Source organism: Mustela nivalis (genome assembly GCF_964662115.1).
Source record: "Mustela nivalis genome assembly, chromosome: 18".
Lineage (NCBI taxonomy): Eukaryota > Metazoa > Chordata > Mammalia > Carnivora > Mustelidae > Mustela > Mustela nivalis.
The window spans coordinates 54,446,796-54,465,766 of record NC_139037.1 but is presented as its reverse complement, the minus strand read 5'-3'; the positions used below and the strand labels follow the sequence as shown (position 1 = coordinate 54,465,766).

Sequence of the window (18,971 nt, the reverse complement as noted above, 5' to 3'; positions counted from 1 at the left end):
CAGTCTGTGTCTACCACCAGAACACACTCATTTATTCAGCGAGAGTGTATTGAACGTCTCCTGTCTGCTAGGCTCTGTTGTAGGCACTGGGGATGGCAGAGGACAAGACGGACAAAAACCCCCACCAGCACGGAGCTGACATTCTAGTTGGGGGCATCAGAGAATAAATAATGAATGTAATAAGCAAACTATTGGCAGGATGGAGGATACTATGGTGAAAGGAAGGGAGGAAGGAAGGAAGGAAAAGGGAAAGGGAAGGGAAGGGAAGGTAGGAGAGGGGAGGGGAGGAGAAGGGAAGGGAAGAAAAGGGAAGGAAGGAAAAAGAGAGAAAGAAGGAAGAAAAGAAAGAATAGGCTGAGCAGGTGAGAGGTATCAGGAGTCCAGGGGGAAAAGTGCTCAGAAATGTCCTCACAGAGAAGGTAGTATCTGAGCAAAGACTAGAAAGAGAGGAGGGGGCCACATGGTTAGCTAGGAGAAGAGCATACCAGTAGAGAGAATGGCATATGCAAAGACCCTGAGGCAGGGCTGAGTCGGGTGTGTTTGGAGCAAAGGAAGCCATGGAGAGATGGCAGCAGATGATGTCAGAGAGGGGACAAAGTGGGCCAGATGGTGTAGGGCCTGTGAGCCCCGGTGAGGACTTTGCTTCAACTGAGTGAGACTGGTGCCAGGGGTGGATTTTGAGCAGAGGAAGGATGGGATCTAACTTAGGTGTGAGCAGTTTCTCTCTGCCTGTGTGTAGTAGATCGTGCTCTGAGTTCTATGAGGGCTGGATATGTCCCTGTAACCTCCATTTCCTCAGCTTCCAGAACAGGGGTCTGCAAACTCTGGCCCACAGGTCAGATCCTCCCACGTCCTGTCTGTGTAAGCAAAGATTTAGGGAAACACAGCCAGACACATCATTTACGTATTATCTACTGTGGTTGACCTGCTGTAAGGGCACCAAGTGTTACAGCAGGGACGACGTGACCCTCAAAGCTGAAAATATGTCTGGCCCTTTCCAGAAGAAAAGTGTGCTGACTCCTGCTTTAGAATAGGCCTGGCACATAGTAGGCGCTCAGTAAATATTTGAGGTTGCAGAACTGGACCCATCATTCATCTTTGACCCTCAAGAGGCCGCCAGCATGCCCTTGTCTCAGAGCTACTTCTAGCTCTGAATCACATGCAGAAAAACAACAGCCCAGCAACCAAAAATAAAATACTGGAACCATTCAGATCCTTACCACAGAGAGAAAAGGTCCCAGGCAGGATTATAGTCAGGACCCATTGTACATTTAGCATGCTCTTTGTCCCTTCTTTTTTCACTAGTAAGACTTGGAACACCGTGGCTCTTGGCATTGGCTCAGGTTGCCATCTCAGGGTTGTGAGATCGAGTCCCACCTGGGGCTCCGTGCTTAGTGGGAAGTCTGCTTGACACTCTCTCTTCCTTTCCCTCTGCCCCTCCCACCGCTTGCTTTCTAAATAAACAAACAAACAAATAAATATATAACTCTTTAAAAAGTAAAAAAAAAAAAATCATTTAAAAGAGAAAGTAAAACTGCTATTCCCACTAGGCACAGGAGCTGCTCCCCCAATTTTTTTTCTGGTTCAGTCAGTAAAACATGTGACTTTTGATCTTGGGGTTGTGAGTTAGAGTCCCACATTGGGTGTAGAGTTACTTAAAAATAAAATCTTACCAAAAAAGTCCCCCTAGATTTTCTTACATGGAGCAACCCCCTCGCTGGTTCTCTTGTCTCCTCCCCTCTCAGCTCCAACATTTTACTTTGATCCATGAACTTAGCTCCCTGATGGCTTTTATCCCACACCTGTGCTGCCCATTATTCAGATTCTGCATAACAAGGCAATTATGAATTAAGAATAATAAGGTCTGTGCCGGCCTGCGGAAATCCCTCTCCTTGTCTGGGAACTTGGAATGCTTCTTTGTTCCCATTTCCTTTGTCGCTGATACATCCTTCCTGATATTCTATCACCCCTACTTTCACCCCTCTGTAGTACAGCTTTTGCTATACCCACAGTAGAGTCATATCTGGCCCCTGACAGCCCTAGGCTCGCAACTTAACGGGGACAATTCTAGTGTGGGGTGGAGATGGATGCCTGGTGGAGATGCCTTGACTGTCAAGGGAATGAATTTGGGTTTTCTCCTGAGGACCCTCAGTGGCAGACTTGGAATGGAAGACAGATGGAGGGCTCTGAATTGGTTTCCTGGGTCCTGGCCACTCTCCTGTAGTTTCATAGAGTGATTCACATTCCAAGCACAGGAGCCAGACTGCTTGGGTTCAAATCTGGGCTCTGATGATTTCTAGCTGTCCAATCTTGGGCTGCCTTCTCTCAGTGTCCTCATCTGTAAAATGGGTATGACACTAGTACCTAATACTTAGAGTTTAATACATAATACATTTAATACAAATATATTAATACATTAATATACTTAATATACTTAGCACTGTGCCGGGCACATAGTAAGTGCTAAATATCTATCACCAGCTATTAAAGTGCTCACTTAGTACAGGCATGCAGCTCATAGAACATCCTCAGCGAAAGGAAGCTCATGATTACCAGTCAGTGATGTCATCCGTTACCCTACAGATTGAGAACTAATGACATCTCCAATTTAGACCCTTAGTGGGAATAATGACATCACCAGTTGCCAGGTAGATTTAACCCTCACCGGCATTGATGACATCACCAGTCATCAGGCAGAATATGTTTAGAATGCGAGTGCCAGAGCCTTTCCTGTTTGAATTTCTGTGGTGTCCCAGTTCACACATTCTTCCCTGGGACCCATAAGTACACAGGATTTCATCTGTTTTAGCCTTAGTTTTCTATCAGTCAAATGGGGATAATGGCCTTTGCCATTGCCAAGTAAATGCGTTGGGTGTTGGATTCTTGCTCCTATATCTGTCACCCCAACTCCATCTCCTCTTCCTGCATCTTTGATCCCTGTCTCTTACATCTCAACCTTTCCCTTTCTCTGGCTTCTTTCCCTCGTGGTAGACATTCTCTCTCTCTGTTGTTGTTTCTCTCCTGCATGCTATCAAAAGGGTTTGTAGGGCAATGAGTAACAACTGTAATAATAATTACTGTTTATTCAACCCTTTCCTGATGTCAGCAGCACACTAGCTTTTTGCATGCATTAACTCATTTAGTTCACACAATGCAAGGATTTGTTACTATGGATTCAACAAAACCTTGAGCACCTACTGTATGCCAAGCCCTGAGGATCTAGCACTGAACAATACAAAGACCCTTGCCTTCTTGGGACTTATATTCTGGTGAGGAGACGGATGATAAACAGATAAATGCATAAATACTTCCAGTGCTATGAGGAAAAACAAAGCAAAGTCAGGGGAGAGAGTGACGAGGGGAATTGGTTTATACAGAATTATCAGGACAGGCCTGCTGAAGCAGGTGACATTGTAGGAGACCTGACATTGGGGAGAGGCAGATATTCATGCAGAACCCGGTTTGGCGTGGGGTGGGGGGAGAGAAGAAGGATTCCTGCTGGAAGAAACAGCAAATGCAAAGGCCCTGAGGCAGGGCCATGCATGGGGAGTATTTCTGGAACTGAGGAACACCCAGGAGGCCAGGGTGGCTGGAGAGGAGTGACAGGGAGAGAAGAGGGAAGTGAGATCAGAGAGGGCCCGAGGGGACACATCACACAGGGCCTTGTGGGCCACAATGAGATCTTCAGCTTTTACTGAAATGGAGCCGTGAAGCACAAGTTTCTGAGCAGAGGAGAGGTACAGTCTCAATACAATTTGACAGGCCACCCCAGCTGTTCATTCCTTCAGGAACTTTGGTACACACCCATAAAGCGGGGACACGGCTCAGAAATCAACCATGCAGGGCTTTCCAGCAACAGACTAGCTTCAGAGGTGGGCTCCACCTCAGGGTCCAGTGGGGCCTTTGCTTTGTGAACTTGGGAAGTCATCTGTCTTTACCTGAGCCTCAGTTTTCCCATCTGTAAATTGGGAAGCATTAACTACCATTTGGGTATATCATGGTGGTTAAGAGCACCAGTTCTGAAGTCAAATTTGGCAGGATCCAAGCCCTTGCTCTGCCACCTGCCAGCTCCATGCCTTTCGACAATTAACACCCTCTTTCTAAGCTTGGGTTTACCTCATCTGGAAGATGATCATCTTAATTCCAAGGGGTAGTTGTAAGGATTAAATGAGATCATGCAGGTAAAGCGCTTAGCATAGCTTCTGGCATGCATTGGGCACTCAATAAATGATCATTATTATTACTGACGGTATCGCCCACACCTCCGAGAGAGAGCCTGGTACGCGGTCGGAGCTCCACAAAAGTGAATTCTCTCTCCCGTCTCTCCTGCCCGCCGGCTCCCGAGGGACCCAGGCATTCCGGCCTCCAGCTGCCCCCCCACGCCGGCCCTCACAAAGGCCCCCATTCATGCTGCACGCACAAAGCGGTGCATTCACCGGTGTCCCTCGGGCGGGCCTCCCGCCCCCGGCCGCCCCTCGCAGCTCGCCATTGGTTGCCTCCCCTGCCCGTCAGGCCTGGGGTCCTGCCCACGACCGCGCTGCCTGGCTCCGCACTCCGGCGCCGTTCTTTTCCCACGGCTGGCACACTCCGACAACTTCTGATTGGTCCGGCCCGCCAGCCTCTGATCTTGATTGGTGGGAGCATCCCCCACAGGCGGGGCCGTATTTTGTCGCAGCGGGGGCCGATTGGCCCCTGCCGTGCTCATGTGGGCGGGGCTCTCCTGGTGGGCCCGCCCCTCTTTCTCCCCAGGCCGAAGCCTCAGGACGGCCCTGGAAGCCGGTGAGTGCCTGGGGCTCGCAGCCCGCCGGAGGTGGCGGAGCGGGACTGGGCCTGGGGAGGTTGGAGCCTAGGGACCTCGGACAGGAGCCCCGAAGGCCGGCGCGGGCGGCTGGGGAGAAGCGGTGACGCGGCCACTCACCTTGGGCACTCAGCGGGACAGCGGCGGGGTGGGGGGGGGGCGTCTACACTCACCCCCAACTCGAGTTCCTACTGTGTGAAAGGCCGGGTCCGGGTCCTCCCTGGGGGTCCCGGGCCTATTCCGCAGACGAGGAAACTGAGGCTCGCTTTGGGACCTTGGACGCTCTAATACCTGAGTCATGGCTTTCAGCCCTCCGCCTCCAGATAACGTGTCTCGGTTCTCACGTGTAAAAATTGCAGCCCAGAGACAGGGGTCACGACTTGCAGAGACAGAAGGGTAGGGAAAGACATATTTGAGCACTTATCATGTACTCGGGCGCTTTTATTTTTACAAGTAAATTTATATTAACTCGAGAGGGGTTATACTGTACCCATTTTACAGGGAGGGGAAAACTGAGGCTGAACAGAGGCAGTGACTGAAGAGAGAAGGGGTTGCGACTAACACTTTGGAGGCTGTGTGCTGGGTCCCTTAACCTTTTTAATCTCATAATAGTCCGCTAAGGACGGCTGTGGCCCTGTGGTGGAGATGTGGAAGCAGGTTCGATAGAGTTAACCAACGAGGAAGAGGAAACTGATCCCTTTGAGTACCCAGATTCCTCTTTAGAATGACATAAAACGGTATGAGCTTGAATCCCAGCTCTCCCTCTTACTGACTGTGCCCTTCAGCGCATTACTTCCCCTCTCCGTGCCTCACTTTCCTCGTTGGACAAATGGGGAGGCTGATCGTCCCCATCGTATTGTTTTTTGTTTTGTTTTGTTTTGTTTGACAGAGAGAGACAGACAGACAGCACAGGCAGGGGGAGCAGCAGAGGGAAAGGGAGAAGCAGACTCTCCGCTGAGCAGGGAGCCCCAGGCGGGGTTTGATCCCAGGACCCTGGGATCATGACCTGAGCTGAAGGCAGATGCCTAACAGCTGAGCCACCCAGGTGCCTCTCACATTGGTTTTTGAGACCATTCTATGAATTAAAACCCGGAGAGCTGTTCTAAACGTAGAAAAACACTGGCACAGATTAGATGCGCTTACCCCTCCCTAGTTCTCATTCCACCTATGAGAAAACCGAAGCTCTGGAGGCCAGAATAACACTTTGTGGTCTTCTTTGGTACTCTCAATACTCTCTGTGGATTGTGTTGTCCCATTTCTGACGTTATGGAAACTGAGGCTCAGAAAGATCAGACGATGTCGTGAGGCACTGCTTGTTTATTAAGCACTGGGCTGGGGGCCTTTTCTCCCACGTCATCTTATTAATTTCTTTGGCCGCAACTCACGCAAAGGAAAGCTGAGGCCCAGAAAGCTTGAGCGGGATTCGAACCCCGGAGTCTTCAGCCCTCTCCGCTGCGCGTGTCCTTGGTTTTAGCCTCCCGGGAGGAGGAGGGGCGCCTGGGGCTGCCACTGCAGCCCACCTGGCAGAGGACTCTTCCGCCCACCCCCATCCTCCTGTGAAGGGCTTTAGCAGCTCCAGGATCCGCCCCCTTCCCCCGAGCCGGGCAGGTGCTGAGTGACATCAGAGCTGGGCTCCCTCCGGGTGACGCGACGTGGCCCCGCCCCGCGCTGGACCGCGGAGGTAGTCGCACCTGAGAGCTCAATCGGTCTGGGGATTCCCGTGCCCCCTTCCCATCTTCTGGATTCCCGCACAGCCGGCGGCCCCAGGTAGCCCCGAGGATTCGCGGATTAAGGGGGCGGCCACAGGGCGCTTGGGTCTCCGGGAAGTGGGGGTTGGGCGCTCGAATTCCTGGATCTGAGGAGGGGAGTTGGGGGCCAGGAATCCCAGGTCTGAGTGAGGACAGCACTGGGAGCCTGGGCTTCTAGGCCTTGAGGGACAAAGGCACTGGGGCCGGGATACTGGGTCTGGGGGGCCCGACTCCTGGTCTTGAGGAAGGAGGGGGCTGGAGGCCCGCATTCCTGGGTCTGAGAGAGGAAGGGCTGGGTGCCCTGACTCCTGGATCTGAGGGAGGAGGGGGCTGGGGGCCGGACCCCTGGGTTTGAGGGAGGAGGGGCTGGGGGCCCAGATTTCCGGGTCTGGCCACTGAGGGGACTCTTGAATACTACCAGCACTAGGCTGAGGTCAGAGGGCTGGATGCCAAGGGCCCAGCCCCTGCCCCAGGGGCGGATCCCTGGCTCCTTTTCCTTTTCCAGCCCAGCAGTCTCTGTCCCTCCCAGGGCAGGTGAAAGCACCTGTCCCGGTGACAGTAATGAGCCCAGGCAGAGGTGATCCTGCCGGCTAAGGAGGGCGGAGCTGCCAGAGGGGCTCAGCCATTGGGAGCCAAGGCCTGCGCCCCCCCCCCCATCAGGGATGTTGTCAGTCCTCAGGATTTGGATGTCCCGTCATCCTCACCTCTAGCCCAGCTGCCCTAAGGTGAGGGGGTCCCCGGGCTCATGGGTCCAAGGGAGGAGGGACTGGGGGCCCAGAATCCTGGCTCTAGGGAGGGGAGGCATAGGGCCTGCGGATTACAAAAATTCCCAAACCTTTCCTGGTCAAAGGCCACAGGCTGAGAGGGAAGTTGGTGGGTGGGGTAGGGTGAGGGTAGGGGCAAAGTCCCGGGGATGGGGCTTGGCTCTGGGTGGATCAGGGCTGCACTGAAGGCCCGTGGTTAGCCTTGGCAATTGGGAGCCTGGGGAGTGGGTGTGTGTGTGTGGGGGGGGGAGAACCTTGCTGCTTGAGGGCAGAAGCCATCCGTTTGAGGCCTGAAATCGCCAGGACCAAGGGCTGGGGCTTGTGTAGGGGCTATGGGTGAAAGTGGGATGTGTGGTGTGGAGGCGAGTTTCCAGGTGGGAGAGGCTCTGAGGGAGAGCCAAGAGCCTGATGGGACAGATGTGGGGATGTCTCAGGGGGAGCTGGGTGTGTGGGTACGTTGGAGGTGGGGGTCCTGGAGGGCAGAGGCAGAAACATTGAGTGGGGGAGACAAAGATTCGGGTATTCCTGTGACTCGTACAGATGTTTGCAGTGGGAGGGGAGAATAGAGGCAGACTTCTTCAGGAACAGGGCACAGGCGGGGACAGAGAGGGCATTTGTCGTGACTGGTGCTTAGACTGCCCTGAAATTGGTGTGGGCTATTTGCTGCTGCTCTTTGGGGCCTTTGAGGGCCAGGAGGGGTCTAGCCCATTCTGGCTCACCCCGTGTTTCCCTTACAGTACACAGGTCACACCAGGTTGTGGCCGACTGAGACTAGAGGTGCCTCACCCCCAGACCAGGAGCTTCTCAAGGCAGGGCCCCATCTGAAGCATCTCAGGGTCCCCAGACTCTCACTCCGGGCAGAGCCTGGCATCTGGACATCCTGTTGAGTGAATGTTGAGTGAATGCAGAAGTAAATGAATGGGGCCACTCTCCTCATCATAGAGAAAAAGAAGGTGGGTTGCAGGGAAGGAAGGAACTGATAACTAAGGCATGAGATTTGAGTCTGTTCTGCAGTTGTGGGGTAGGCCAGAGGGATCAGGGAACCCGAGTGACCGAGATCAGATTGACGCCTTCCTAGGGCTCACATCTAAGAGGCTGATGTCCTCTTCATGGCCCAGTCTGGTGCTCTTGGTCCCCGATCTTACTTCACCTACCACCTCTTCCCCCTTGTTTACTTGGCTCTGGCCACACTGACTTCTCACAATGCCACAGACACACAGGCATACTTCTGCCTCAGGGCCTTTGCACTGGCTCTTCTCCCAGCCTGGAATGCTGTACCTCTCAACATTCCCATGGCTCACTCCCTTCATCTCCCTCAGGTCTTTATTCAAATACCACATCAGAGAGGCCTTCCCTGGCCATCCCCATTAAAACTGCAGCAGCCCTCAATCCTAACATCCCCTGTTCCCTGCTTTCTTTTTCTCTTTGGCATTTATCACCCTTAACATACTATATAATTTACTTATTTATCTTTTTATCTGTCTCCTGGCATTAGAGCATCACTATCTAGTAGGAATAGAATGCAAGCCAACTGTGTAATTTAAAATGTTGTAGTTGCCACATTAAAAATGGAAAAAACTCAAAAGGGACAAGGGTTATTAATGTTAATGATATATTTTATTTAACCCAGTATATTAAAAATAACTATCATTGCAATGTATCAATCACCAAATATAAAAAATACTAATGAGTTTTTTGTTGTACCAAGTCTTTGAAATCTGCTATGTATCTTGTACTTAGAACCCCCGTCTCAGTTTGGATTCTCTATTTCAACTTCCCAGTAGCTGTGTGGGACAGTGGCTCCCATACTGGACAGCACTGGACTAGAATGCAAACGCCTTTTGTAGGCAGGGATCTGTTGCTCGCTTCTTCTTCTTCTTCTTCTTCTTTTTTTAAGATTTCATTTATCTATCTGACAGAGATCACAGGTAGGCAGAGAGGCAGGCAGAGAGAGAGGAAGGGAAGCAGGCTCCCTGCGGAGCAGAGAGCCCAATGCTGGGCTTGATCCCAGGACCCTGGGATCAGGATCTGAGCCGAAAGTAGAGGCTTTGACCCACTGAGTCACCCAGGCGCCCCTGTTGCTCGCTTCTTCCTGGCTGTATGGCCAATGCCTTGAAGGATGCCTGGCCCAGCCAGGCTTATTAGATAATTATTGAATGAATGAATGGAATTGGTAAAGGAGGTCCATGGTCCCGTTTTGCAGATGTGTAAAAAGAGGTCTGGTGAAGAAAGGCGGTGGGGACTGCCCAGGGTAGGGGGTGGGGTGTGATCTGGGCTGACCACCACCCTTCTCTCCCCTGCAGATCATGGCGGCAGTGACCTTGTCGGTGCCCGGGCGGAAGGCGCCCCTCAGGCCCGGTCCAGTGCCAGAGGCCGCCCAGCCGTATCTGTTCGCGCCCAGTGGCCCGGGAGCGGGTGGCTCACCCGGGGGCGCCGGCACCTCACCACAGGTGGAGTGGACGGCGCGGCGCCTGGTGTGGGTACCCTCGGAGCTGCATGGGTTCGAGGCGGCAGCCCTGCGGCACGAGGGCGAGGTGGAGGCCGAGGTGGAACTGGCGGAGAGCGGGCGGAGGCTGCGGCTGCCACGGGACCAGATCCAGCGCATGAATCCGCCTAAGTTCAGCAAGGCCGAGGACATGGCCGAGCTCACCTGCCTCAACGAGGCCTCCGTCCTGCACAATCTCCGTGAGCGGTACTACTCGGGCCTCATCTATGTGAGTGGCTGCCCGCTGGAAGGGCATGGCCCCGGGGGTGGGGAGCTGGGTGTCAGCCCCCAGCATGAGAAGCGCGAAGCCCTTTCTGCTTGGGATCCTGCGCTGTGCAACTATTCCCACACGTAGTGGCCAAATTATAAATTATTAGGTTGCCAGAATGGCCTCAGATGCCACTGAGGGTGTCCCAGAATGTCATACACCTTATTATTTTCCTAAAGTGTGAAAAATTCCAAATTCTCAAATAGAACACATCAAAGCGTTTTGAGAAAGGGATATGAGTCTGTCATACTAATTAATGACAATCACCGAGGGTGGAAAACTGCACACCAGGCCCTGTCCTAAATTCCCTTCCATATATTAATTCACTTCCTTTCACTGTACACAAAGCAGAGCCTGTTATTAGCTCCATTTCATCAAAATGGAAACTGAGGCCTGGAGAAATTTCCTAACAATAAACACTGACATTTATGAAGCAGGCACTAGGCACTCTTAAATGTCTTGTCTCAATACACTCTCCCAATTAGAAAGCATTTTGTCCCTGTTTTAGACAGAACAAACGCAGAGGCCCAGAAAGGTCAAGTGCCGTGACCAAGGTCACCCAGGGGGACATGGTGGACCTGGGTGGTCTGGCGGCAGGTGCCATCCCTTTGCTGTGGTGCCTCTCAAGATAAAGATGGGATTGACAATAGTGAGGTTGACTCTGGTGGTCGCCTGTCTTTTGAGCCTTGAGTATCGCTCACATTATTAAGCTCGACAGAGAACAGGTGGAGTAGGGAGGGGCCGTGGCTGTGGTTCGTAAGCCTGCCCCTGCACTTAGAATCACCTGGGGAATTTTTTTAAAATTATTAGCACCCAATCCCCACCCTCCCCAGTTTAAATCAGGCTTTCCGGGGCTGTGGCATGGACAATGGCATTTTTAATAGGCTTCCAGGGTGGTTCTAATGGGCAGCCAGAGCGTTATTAGAGCAAACAGGATTAAAGAGATTGACAAAGAATGTCGACAATAATAATGAAAAATAATAATAATGGTGGCTAGCAAATATTTATTGAGCCCTTACCATGTGCCAAGTGCTGTTCTAAGTGCTACCTGTGGGTTATCAGTGCACCTCTGGGCTGGGGACTGCTGTTGTCACCTGATGTTCAGGAATGTCAAGTGACTTGGATCCCAGGTCACCCAGACAGGAAGGAGTCGGGGTCGGATTTGAACCCAGGCCACTAGCCTCAGAATCACACTCTGAACAGCAGCTCAGAGAGCTGGGGTCTTCCCACCTTGCACTGACCCCCCCCCCCAAGAAAAATCTTTAAAAACCTAGTTAACACCCTCAAAGGAAAGGTGCTGTTTTATATTTAGGGGGAGGAAAAAAACCCGTTGAAACTGATGGGAGTAATAAAAACATTTAACTCAGTGATGAGATATATCAAAATATAAAAATAAACAGAGCGGCCCCAATATCTACCCTGTTAAGGGTCACAAATCACAAGCTCAGAATATTTTTATGAGGTCTGACTGCCGTTTGGGAAGGAGGAGACCATGGCTGGAGGGCTAGTGGCTGGCTCAGGGTCCCCCGGCTTGAGGTGGCAGTGGCGGGGTTAGAATTGAGGGCTGTCTAGCCCTGAATGGGGCTGGGAACCTTCTCCAGGCCACACAGACCCCCGCTGAGTCCTCGCTTGCGTTTGCAAACCCTGGGGAAGAGGCCTCGCTCAGCCCAAACCATTCCCCTGGATCTCACAAATGGAAGCGAGATGGAAGATTTCACAAGACTAGACAGGAAGCTAATTGGGCCTGAAGAATAACCATCAGCACCTAGTGAGTGCCTGGTTTCCCCTCTCCACACATGGTTGTGAGGCTGGAATTAGCACCCATTCCCCCACCTGGGAGAGGGGAAGCCATTGGCCCTGCAGTAGTTAACAGCGCGCGTGGTCCTCCAGGGCCCTAGTCATGCTGTGTACGTGCAAGACCAGCCTGTGGTTGGTTCCCAGCCACCCTATGTGGAAGTGCTGTTCCTTTCCCCGTTTGATGAGAAAGTGAGTTCCAGAAAGCTCAGGGTGCCTGCTGCAGCCATTAGCCAGAAAGTGTTAGAGGTGTGATCAAGCTACACCCTGCTTGTCTTAGGCCCGGGCTTTGTAGGTATTGGTTTGACTGGCTGGCGAATGATGGGGAAGCCAGCGTTTGCCCAGTGGGTATGGTGTCCAGACCTCTGGAAACCCATTTCTGCCACTAATTTCCTATTTGGCCTGGAGTCCCTGAGGGTCTCAGTCCCTTTGCCCCGATGCTTTAGGCAGGAAGGGAACCCATATGTTTAAGCACACACCATGCTTAGAATCTTTCTAGGTGGTCAGGGTTAAAAGCCCATTTTCCAGGGCTGGCAACTGAGGCTCAGGGAGGGCAAATCCCATACACAGTGGGAAGCCCAGGATCACACAGCTTCGAAGTCTGAGTGAGCGCTTAGCTCCCAGGGCATGGGTACCAGGAGAGTCTTGGGATCCACTCTTGGAGTGCCTTTTATGGGCCACGCCTTGGGCTGGCTGGTTTTTATTCATTATCTCCCTTAATCCCCACAGCCTCTGTAATGAGGTGAGAAGGAAACCGAGACTGTGGAGAGAGTCACTGGGCTGGACGGCTTCAGAGCCCCAAGGGCTGGGCAGCTACTCTAGACCCTTCCACGTGGGTGTCCCCAGCTCTGCCCCCTTGACTCAGGTGTCCCCAGCCCTCACGGCATGCACCAGCTTCCGCCCTTTGCTCCCCGGCCTTGGCAGCCAGCTCAGGTTGCCGTGGGGCGGGTGGGGGGGGTGTCGTCCTGGTAACAAGGTGTGGCTGACAGGAGGGGGCTGAGGTGGGAGGGTGGCATGGGGAGTGGGTTCCTCCGCCAGCCAGGAGTGGGGGCCGGGGCGCCAGCAGCCATGAGATACCCTCCTGGGGAATGTGGCCTGGCTGCCCCGCCCTCTGCCAGCCTGGAGCTCCCAGGAGCAGCTCTTCAAGGCAGGGAGGGCAGATACCCAGCAAACCGGTTGTTCGGCTCCCGGCTGGTCACCCACCCTCCCGCCGTTAACAGGTTGGCACCTGGGAGCTGGACAGCCCTTGGTGGCCACACCCTGCTCTGCTTGAGAAGCCCAAGCAGTCCAGGGAGCTTAAAGGGATCCCACTACTAACCCACTAAGGAGCTTGCCGGCTGGCTGGCCGAGTAGCTACGCAGTTTAATCGTTAACTAGGGAGGCCACTAGGCACCTACCTCTCTGGCTCTTGGCTAGCCAATGCCAGCTAGCTTAGCCCGTGAGCTCTCTGGGCTGGTTTAGTGGGGTGACCAGCTAGCTGTCTAGCTATCCTCACTGCCTCTCCATGGCTTGAGGGCCTCTGTGTGAGCGGAATCCTGGGCCCATCGGGTGTCAGCACAAATTCAGGGAGTCCACAAACTTGGATGCAAGACAAATTGCATCTTTCTTTTCAGGCACCTTGATCCCAAAAGTTAGCATTTCCTCCCATGAGCATGTAAGCAGGGCCCGAGTCTCAGTAGAAACCACAGACTCGTTCCTGTCATGTTTCAGGAACCGTGGTATCTTCTGAGGGTGTTTTATGCATATTTAAACAAATACATACAAATATAACTATTCCTCCTCTCTCAGTGCAAACAGTCCTCACCTTGTGTTCTTTATTTGATAATGCTTTGGAGAGAATTCTGAATCTGTTCACTGCAAGTATCGTAGGGATTCATTTTAAGAACGTGTATGAGGGTCGTTGCCAGACTTCTGCCATTAGAGAGAGAGTGAGTAAGCAGATGAGTGCGCATGTGGTCATTTTATGTGTGTGTGCATCCAGGTGGTAGGGGGCTGGGACCCAAGTCTGGCTGGCTGCAAAGGCTGCGTTCTCTCTCAGGGTGAATCGTTATCCTTACAGCACCTTTGTGCAATAGGGAAAGATTCTCTTCCACCATCAGCCTGAATGTCTTTGTCACAATCTACATTGTCATGATAAGAACCACATGAGATGAGGTCAAATCTACATTGTCATAATATGAACTGCATCCTTGTGCAGTGTGCAACCTGCCCAGCTGTACACAGCACTCCCATTTTGCCCTCTGGGCCTCAGACAGGCACTTGAGGCCCTCTCCTTTCTTGCCCACTGCAGACATACTCTGGCCTTTTCTGTGTGGTCATCAATCCATATAAGCAGCTTCCCATCTATACGGAGGCCATTGTGGAGATGTACCGGGGCAAGAAGCGCCACGAGGTGCCTCCCCATGTGTATGCAGTGACTGAGGGAGCCTACCGCAGCATGCTTCAGGGTGAGTGTGGGGCTGGGACATGTCTCTTCAAGGTGGGGGCTATTCTGGGGGTTGAGATAAGACAACAGACCAAGAATTTCAGACTCTCAGGCTTTTTCATGGGGCAGGAGGAAGGGCTGAGTGGATGAGTTCTGGGTCCCCATCTTATTTGTTTCCTTGTTTACCCCTTCTCTCTGCAGTATCATCCAGAAGCCAGTTGAGGCCAGGCTTCTGCAAAATTTTCTCTTGAGACAGTGATTGTTAGTGTTCATTCATTCAGCACTTAGGTGGTTGATGTGATCCACATTGTCGCGGAATCAAAGACAGTCCCTTAGGTGGTGGGCAGTGTGGGTCACTGGGGAGAGCTGAGCAGGTTGTATGAGGATGTCCTGGCAAAACAACGTAACTCACATGTACTATACATAATGTCATTATTATAAATTTTTACATATCTATTTTAACATTTAGTTTATAATTAAATGCAGAATAAATATTTTAAAACTTATGTCTTATTATCATATGACATACAATGATATGTGGCAATATATTTTTGTTTTTGTTTTTGTTTTTTTCATTTATGGTTTGTTTTTGCAGCAATATATTTATACGGTGTGTGTTATACCTGTATCACATGTCCTGTGCTGTAGTTCTACTGTGGGTCGTAATGACGCATTTATAATGCTCAGTACTGAGGTTCTTGGAGCGCAGTGAGCATCGGCGTCAGCTAGGAACTTAGCAGAAATGCAAACTGGGTCCCCGCTCCAGACCCGTGAAGTCAGAGAAACTGGGAGTTTCACAAGATCCCTGGGCTCCCTCTGGGGATCCGGATGCTGGCACAAAGTTTGAGAACCACTGGTGTAGTATCCAGTATATCGTTATACTCGCATTATGCAGAGCACGTTTATAGGCCACAATTTGAATTCACGGTATAAATTTATATTTGATCATTGGTGACACTTCTTTCCTTTGGTTGTTTAATCTGATTTGGTATCTACTTATTTTTATGATTTTTAGCCATTAATATACATGCATTATTATATCTTAGGAATAAATAAATAAATAAACAGTAAAGCAGGGGTGAGTGGCTGCTCTGTGCTGAGCACTGTTCATGGATTGACACATTTAAACTCATGATGAGCAACCCCAGAGAGGAGGTGTGATCATTATCCCTGGTTTCCAGTTGGGGAAACTGAGGCACCGAGCAGCACCAACACTGCTTGCAGTCCCACTGGTGGGTAGATGGCTGAGGTGGGTCTTGAACCCAGGGTTCCCGACCTCCACCTTCCTGTATGTAGGTCACACTGTGTGTCCCATCCTCACCCTGGGCTGGGTGTTGTGGGTTTTTCTGTGTGACTCACCTGGTTCTAATACCGCACCCCAACTCAGCCTTTTGCTTGCTGTGTGACCCTTGCAGAGCAGCTGTACCTCTCTGAGTCTCTTTCCTCATCTGTAAAATGGAGACAATAAGCCTCAGCTGAACAGAATGCGATTCATTCAACCAACTACAATTTGAGCTCCTACCATGTGTGCTACTTTGTGCTGGGTATGAGAGAGTCAAAGATATGAGAGCGAGATCCCAGACCCCAGGGCTCAGGTCCTGGTAGAAAATGGGCCACAAAACAATGTTATGTGCTAACTAGTATATAAAAACTTTGTTGGACTTTCTCTTGGAGTTCTGACTATAGCCCTGTGAGGTAAGGGCTGTTTGAGCCCTGTTTTTGAGATGGGGAAACTGAGGCACAGAGCATCTCAGAGACTGGTCCAAGGTCACATAGCAAGACAGGGGGGAGACTGGCCCTTGAACCCACATCTGTATGGCTCCCAAACCAGGCTGAATGCATCTCTCCCTTTGGCTTAAAACCACCTGCTGGAGACCTCCTGCCCCATTTAAAAACTATCCTGATTTTTTTAAAAGATGTATTTATTTATTTGAGGGGGGAGGGGAGGAGGGGAGAAGGGCAGAGGTAGAGAGAGAGAATCTCAAGCAGACTCCCTGCGGAACATAGAGCCCAATGTGGGGCTCGATTTTATAACCCTGAATTTGTGACCTGAGCTGAAATCAAGAATCGGACGCTTAACTGACTGAGCCACCTAGGTGCCCCCCAAATCTTCCAGATCTTTTAATCATGGTCTCCCAATCCATCTGCACAATCTCCAGCTCTGCCTTGTCCCCCAGCCTCTCTGACCTCCTTTCTGTCTCTCAGACAGTTCCAACTTGGTCTCACCACAGGCCCTTTGCCCTGGCTATGTCCTCTGACTGGAATGCTCTTTCTCTACCCTCTTCCTTTAGGCCTGAGCTGAAACATCACCCCTTCTGGGAAGCCTTCCTGGCCCTCCCCCTCCTCAGTCTTCTTACTACGTTACACTAGGGATTAATCCTGGCTCTGTCGGCATTTGGGGCTGGAGGATTCTTTATACAGGGCATTCTGTGCATTGTAGGGTACTCAGCGGCATCCCTGAACTCGTCTCAGTAGACACTCATAGGACCTTCCGGTTGCAAGAACCAAACCAAAAATGTCTGCAGACACTGCCAACTGCCAAATCATCTTCACTTTTACTTTATGTGCTTTTTGTCCCCCAGTTCAAGCAGAAGCCCCATGAAGGCAGGGACTTTGCCAGTTCCCACTGTTGTAGGTGCCTGGCACTTAGTAGGTAATCAGTCATGTCAGATGCAGGGCGAGTGCTGGCGGAGATGGATGGTGGGAAGCATGCTGTGTTCTCTGCTGGGCAGAGGGCCACCGACAGGTCACCAGACATCAGCACTACCATACTGTGGCCTGTTCAAGTCAATGTCTGAGCCTTACCTTAGGGCCAGGACCTTGCTGTCCTGTCTTGGCATCCCACACACCTGGCAGAAGCGGACCCCCAGGAGGGGCTCACACTGAAGTTTGTTGAATGAGTTACATTCTGTTCAGTCGGAGTTTTCCACTTCTGTTTTACAGGTGAGGAAACAGCTTGAGAGAGGGAGGGCTACTTTGCCAGGGTCACACAGCAAATAAGAAGCTGGGTTGGGGTGGGGTGTTAGAATCCTGGAGTGTCACACATCAGAACCCTTTTGGGTGGAGGGGCACCTGGGTGGCTCAGTGAGTTAAATGTCTGCCTTTGGCTCGGGTCGTGATCTCAGCATTCTGGGATTGAGCCCCACATCGGGCTCCCTGCTGATTGGGGAGTCTGCTTCCACTTCTCCCTCTGTCCTGCCCCCTCCACTCGTGCTCTCTCTCAAATAGACAGATAAAATCTTAAAAACAAAAACCTTTTTGTGAGGTGGGGGTGGGGGAACTTTTCCTTAATCCTTGAAAAGGGTGGGGTAAAAGAGGTCAGGGTCCCCCTAGAGCAGCAACCCTCCAGGTGATATGTCGACCTCTGTCCCTTACAGATCGTGAAGATCAATCCATTCTCTGCACGTGAGTAATCCTGAAGGACTTCCTGGAGGAGGTGGGGTTCTGGCTGGGTGTAACTCTGCTTGGAATGGCAGGTCTTACCTGGCATCATTGTCAACCCTTTTCCTCTCCCACTTGTGTCCTCCTATAGTGGGGAATCTGGGGCTGGGAAGACAGAAAACACCAAGAAGGTCATCCAGTATCTCGCCCATGTGGCATCGTCCCCAAAGGGCAGGAAGGAGCCTGGTGTACCGGTAAGTGCCCTGTCCTGGGACACGCTCTGGACCCTGCCACCAGCAGTGCCTGCCCCCATCTGAGGCCCTGCTTTTCCCCCTAACCCACTGCCTCCCTTATGGAGGGCCACAACTGCGAGCCTTCTTTTTGGCTGCCCATGCTGCCCACACACCTATTATGTGCCCAAGACAGTGCTGGGAGTGGAGGCAGGATGGAAACGGAAAATCACGGGCCAGTTTGTGGCTCCTCAGAACAGCACCAGGTACATGGGAGGTGCCTACAGTCCTGCGCACCTACTGGGTGCCAGGCCTGATATAAAGACCTACAATTCCCAGTTGCCTTCACCAGTGAGCATCTGTAAGACCTGTCTCTCTGCTTATATGAACTTAACATGCCAGTGCATGGGTGTTGCTCTCCCGTGTTAAAGATGAGAAACTTAAGGCCTGTCTGGGGTGAGTCGGCTGTTGGAGGTCACACACCCAGGAAGGGCTAGAGAGAATTCAAGCCCAGGCGATATGGCTCCCCCAGGCCACCCTGCCCCACAAGCCTGATTTCCCTATCCCCTCATGTCTCCCCTCTGTCCCCACCACCGCTGGTTCACCTGTGTGTCTGTCCACGTTCCATGTGCCGCGTCCTGGTCTGTGTCCCGGTCCGTGTCTCGTGTCCCGTGACTTCCTCAGGCTGCCAGCACCTTGTCTTATGTGAGTAGCAGGGGATCACCTCAAATCACGCCACCCCTTAGGTCACCTGGTCAGCCCAACCCATGGTCTTCCCGGCAGGCAGGCCCCAGGACCCCGGTATCTGCCAGGGAGCTGTGCTGCAGCTTATGTGGCCCTACTGCGTGTATGCCAGGCCCCGTACTACCATTGCAGTGCTCCCTGCTGCGGTTTCTAGCAGCCCTACACGGACACATCCTGGGGCCCATGTTACCATTTAGTGCAGAAACTTCAGGAAACAGTTGATGCCCTTGAGAACGTTGCTAAGAGGGGAGGGGGATTGGTGTTTCCTGAACACCTACTGTGCTCCTGACTCTGACACTGAGGTGCCTGGAGGGAAGTTCAGAGTGGGGTCCCT

The 18,971-nt window shown here is 52.0% G+C and overlaps 1 protein-coding gene across 8 annotated transcripts in view; it reads left to right on the top strand.

The window, feature by feature from the left end:
- MYH14 (myosin heavy chain 14) overlaps positions 1 to 18,971 on the top strand; it is a 93,804-nt gene that overhangs the window by 7,089 nt on the left and 67,744 nt on the right. For 2 of the 8 annotated variants that reach the window (XM_082710198.1, XM_082710195.1), the window contains exons 1-6: positions 4,719 to 4,779; positions 9,614 to 10,024; positions 14,148 to 14,304; positions 17,660 to 17,687; positions 17,815 to 17,917; positions 18,578 to 18,598. In XM_082710198.1, the coding sequence (XP_082566324.1) occupies positions 9,617 to 10,024; positions 14,148 to 14,304; positions 17,660 to 17,687; positions 17,815 to 17,917; positions 18,578 to 18,598 (717 nt within the window). In that variant the 5' untranslated portion in view covers positions 4,719 to 4,779; positions 9,614 to 9,616. Of the gene's footprint in view, positions 1 to 4,718; positions 4,780 to 6,429; positions 6,566 to 7,066; positions 7,272 to 8,142; positions 8,264 to 9,613; positions 10,025 to 14,147; positions 14,305 to 17,659; positions 17,688 to 17,814; positions 17,918 to 18,577; positions 18,599 to 18,971 lie in introns of those variants that run through there. The other 6 variants (XM_082710194.1, XM_082710193.1, XM_082710192.1 and 3 more) reach the window with 6 other exon arrangements.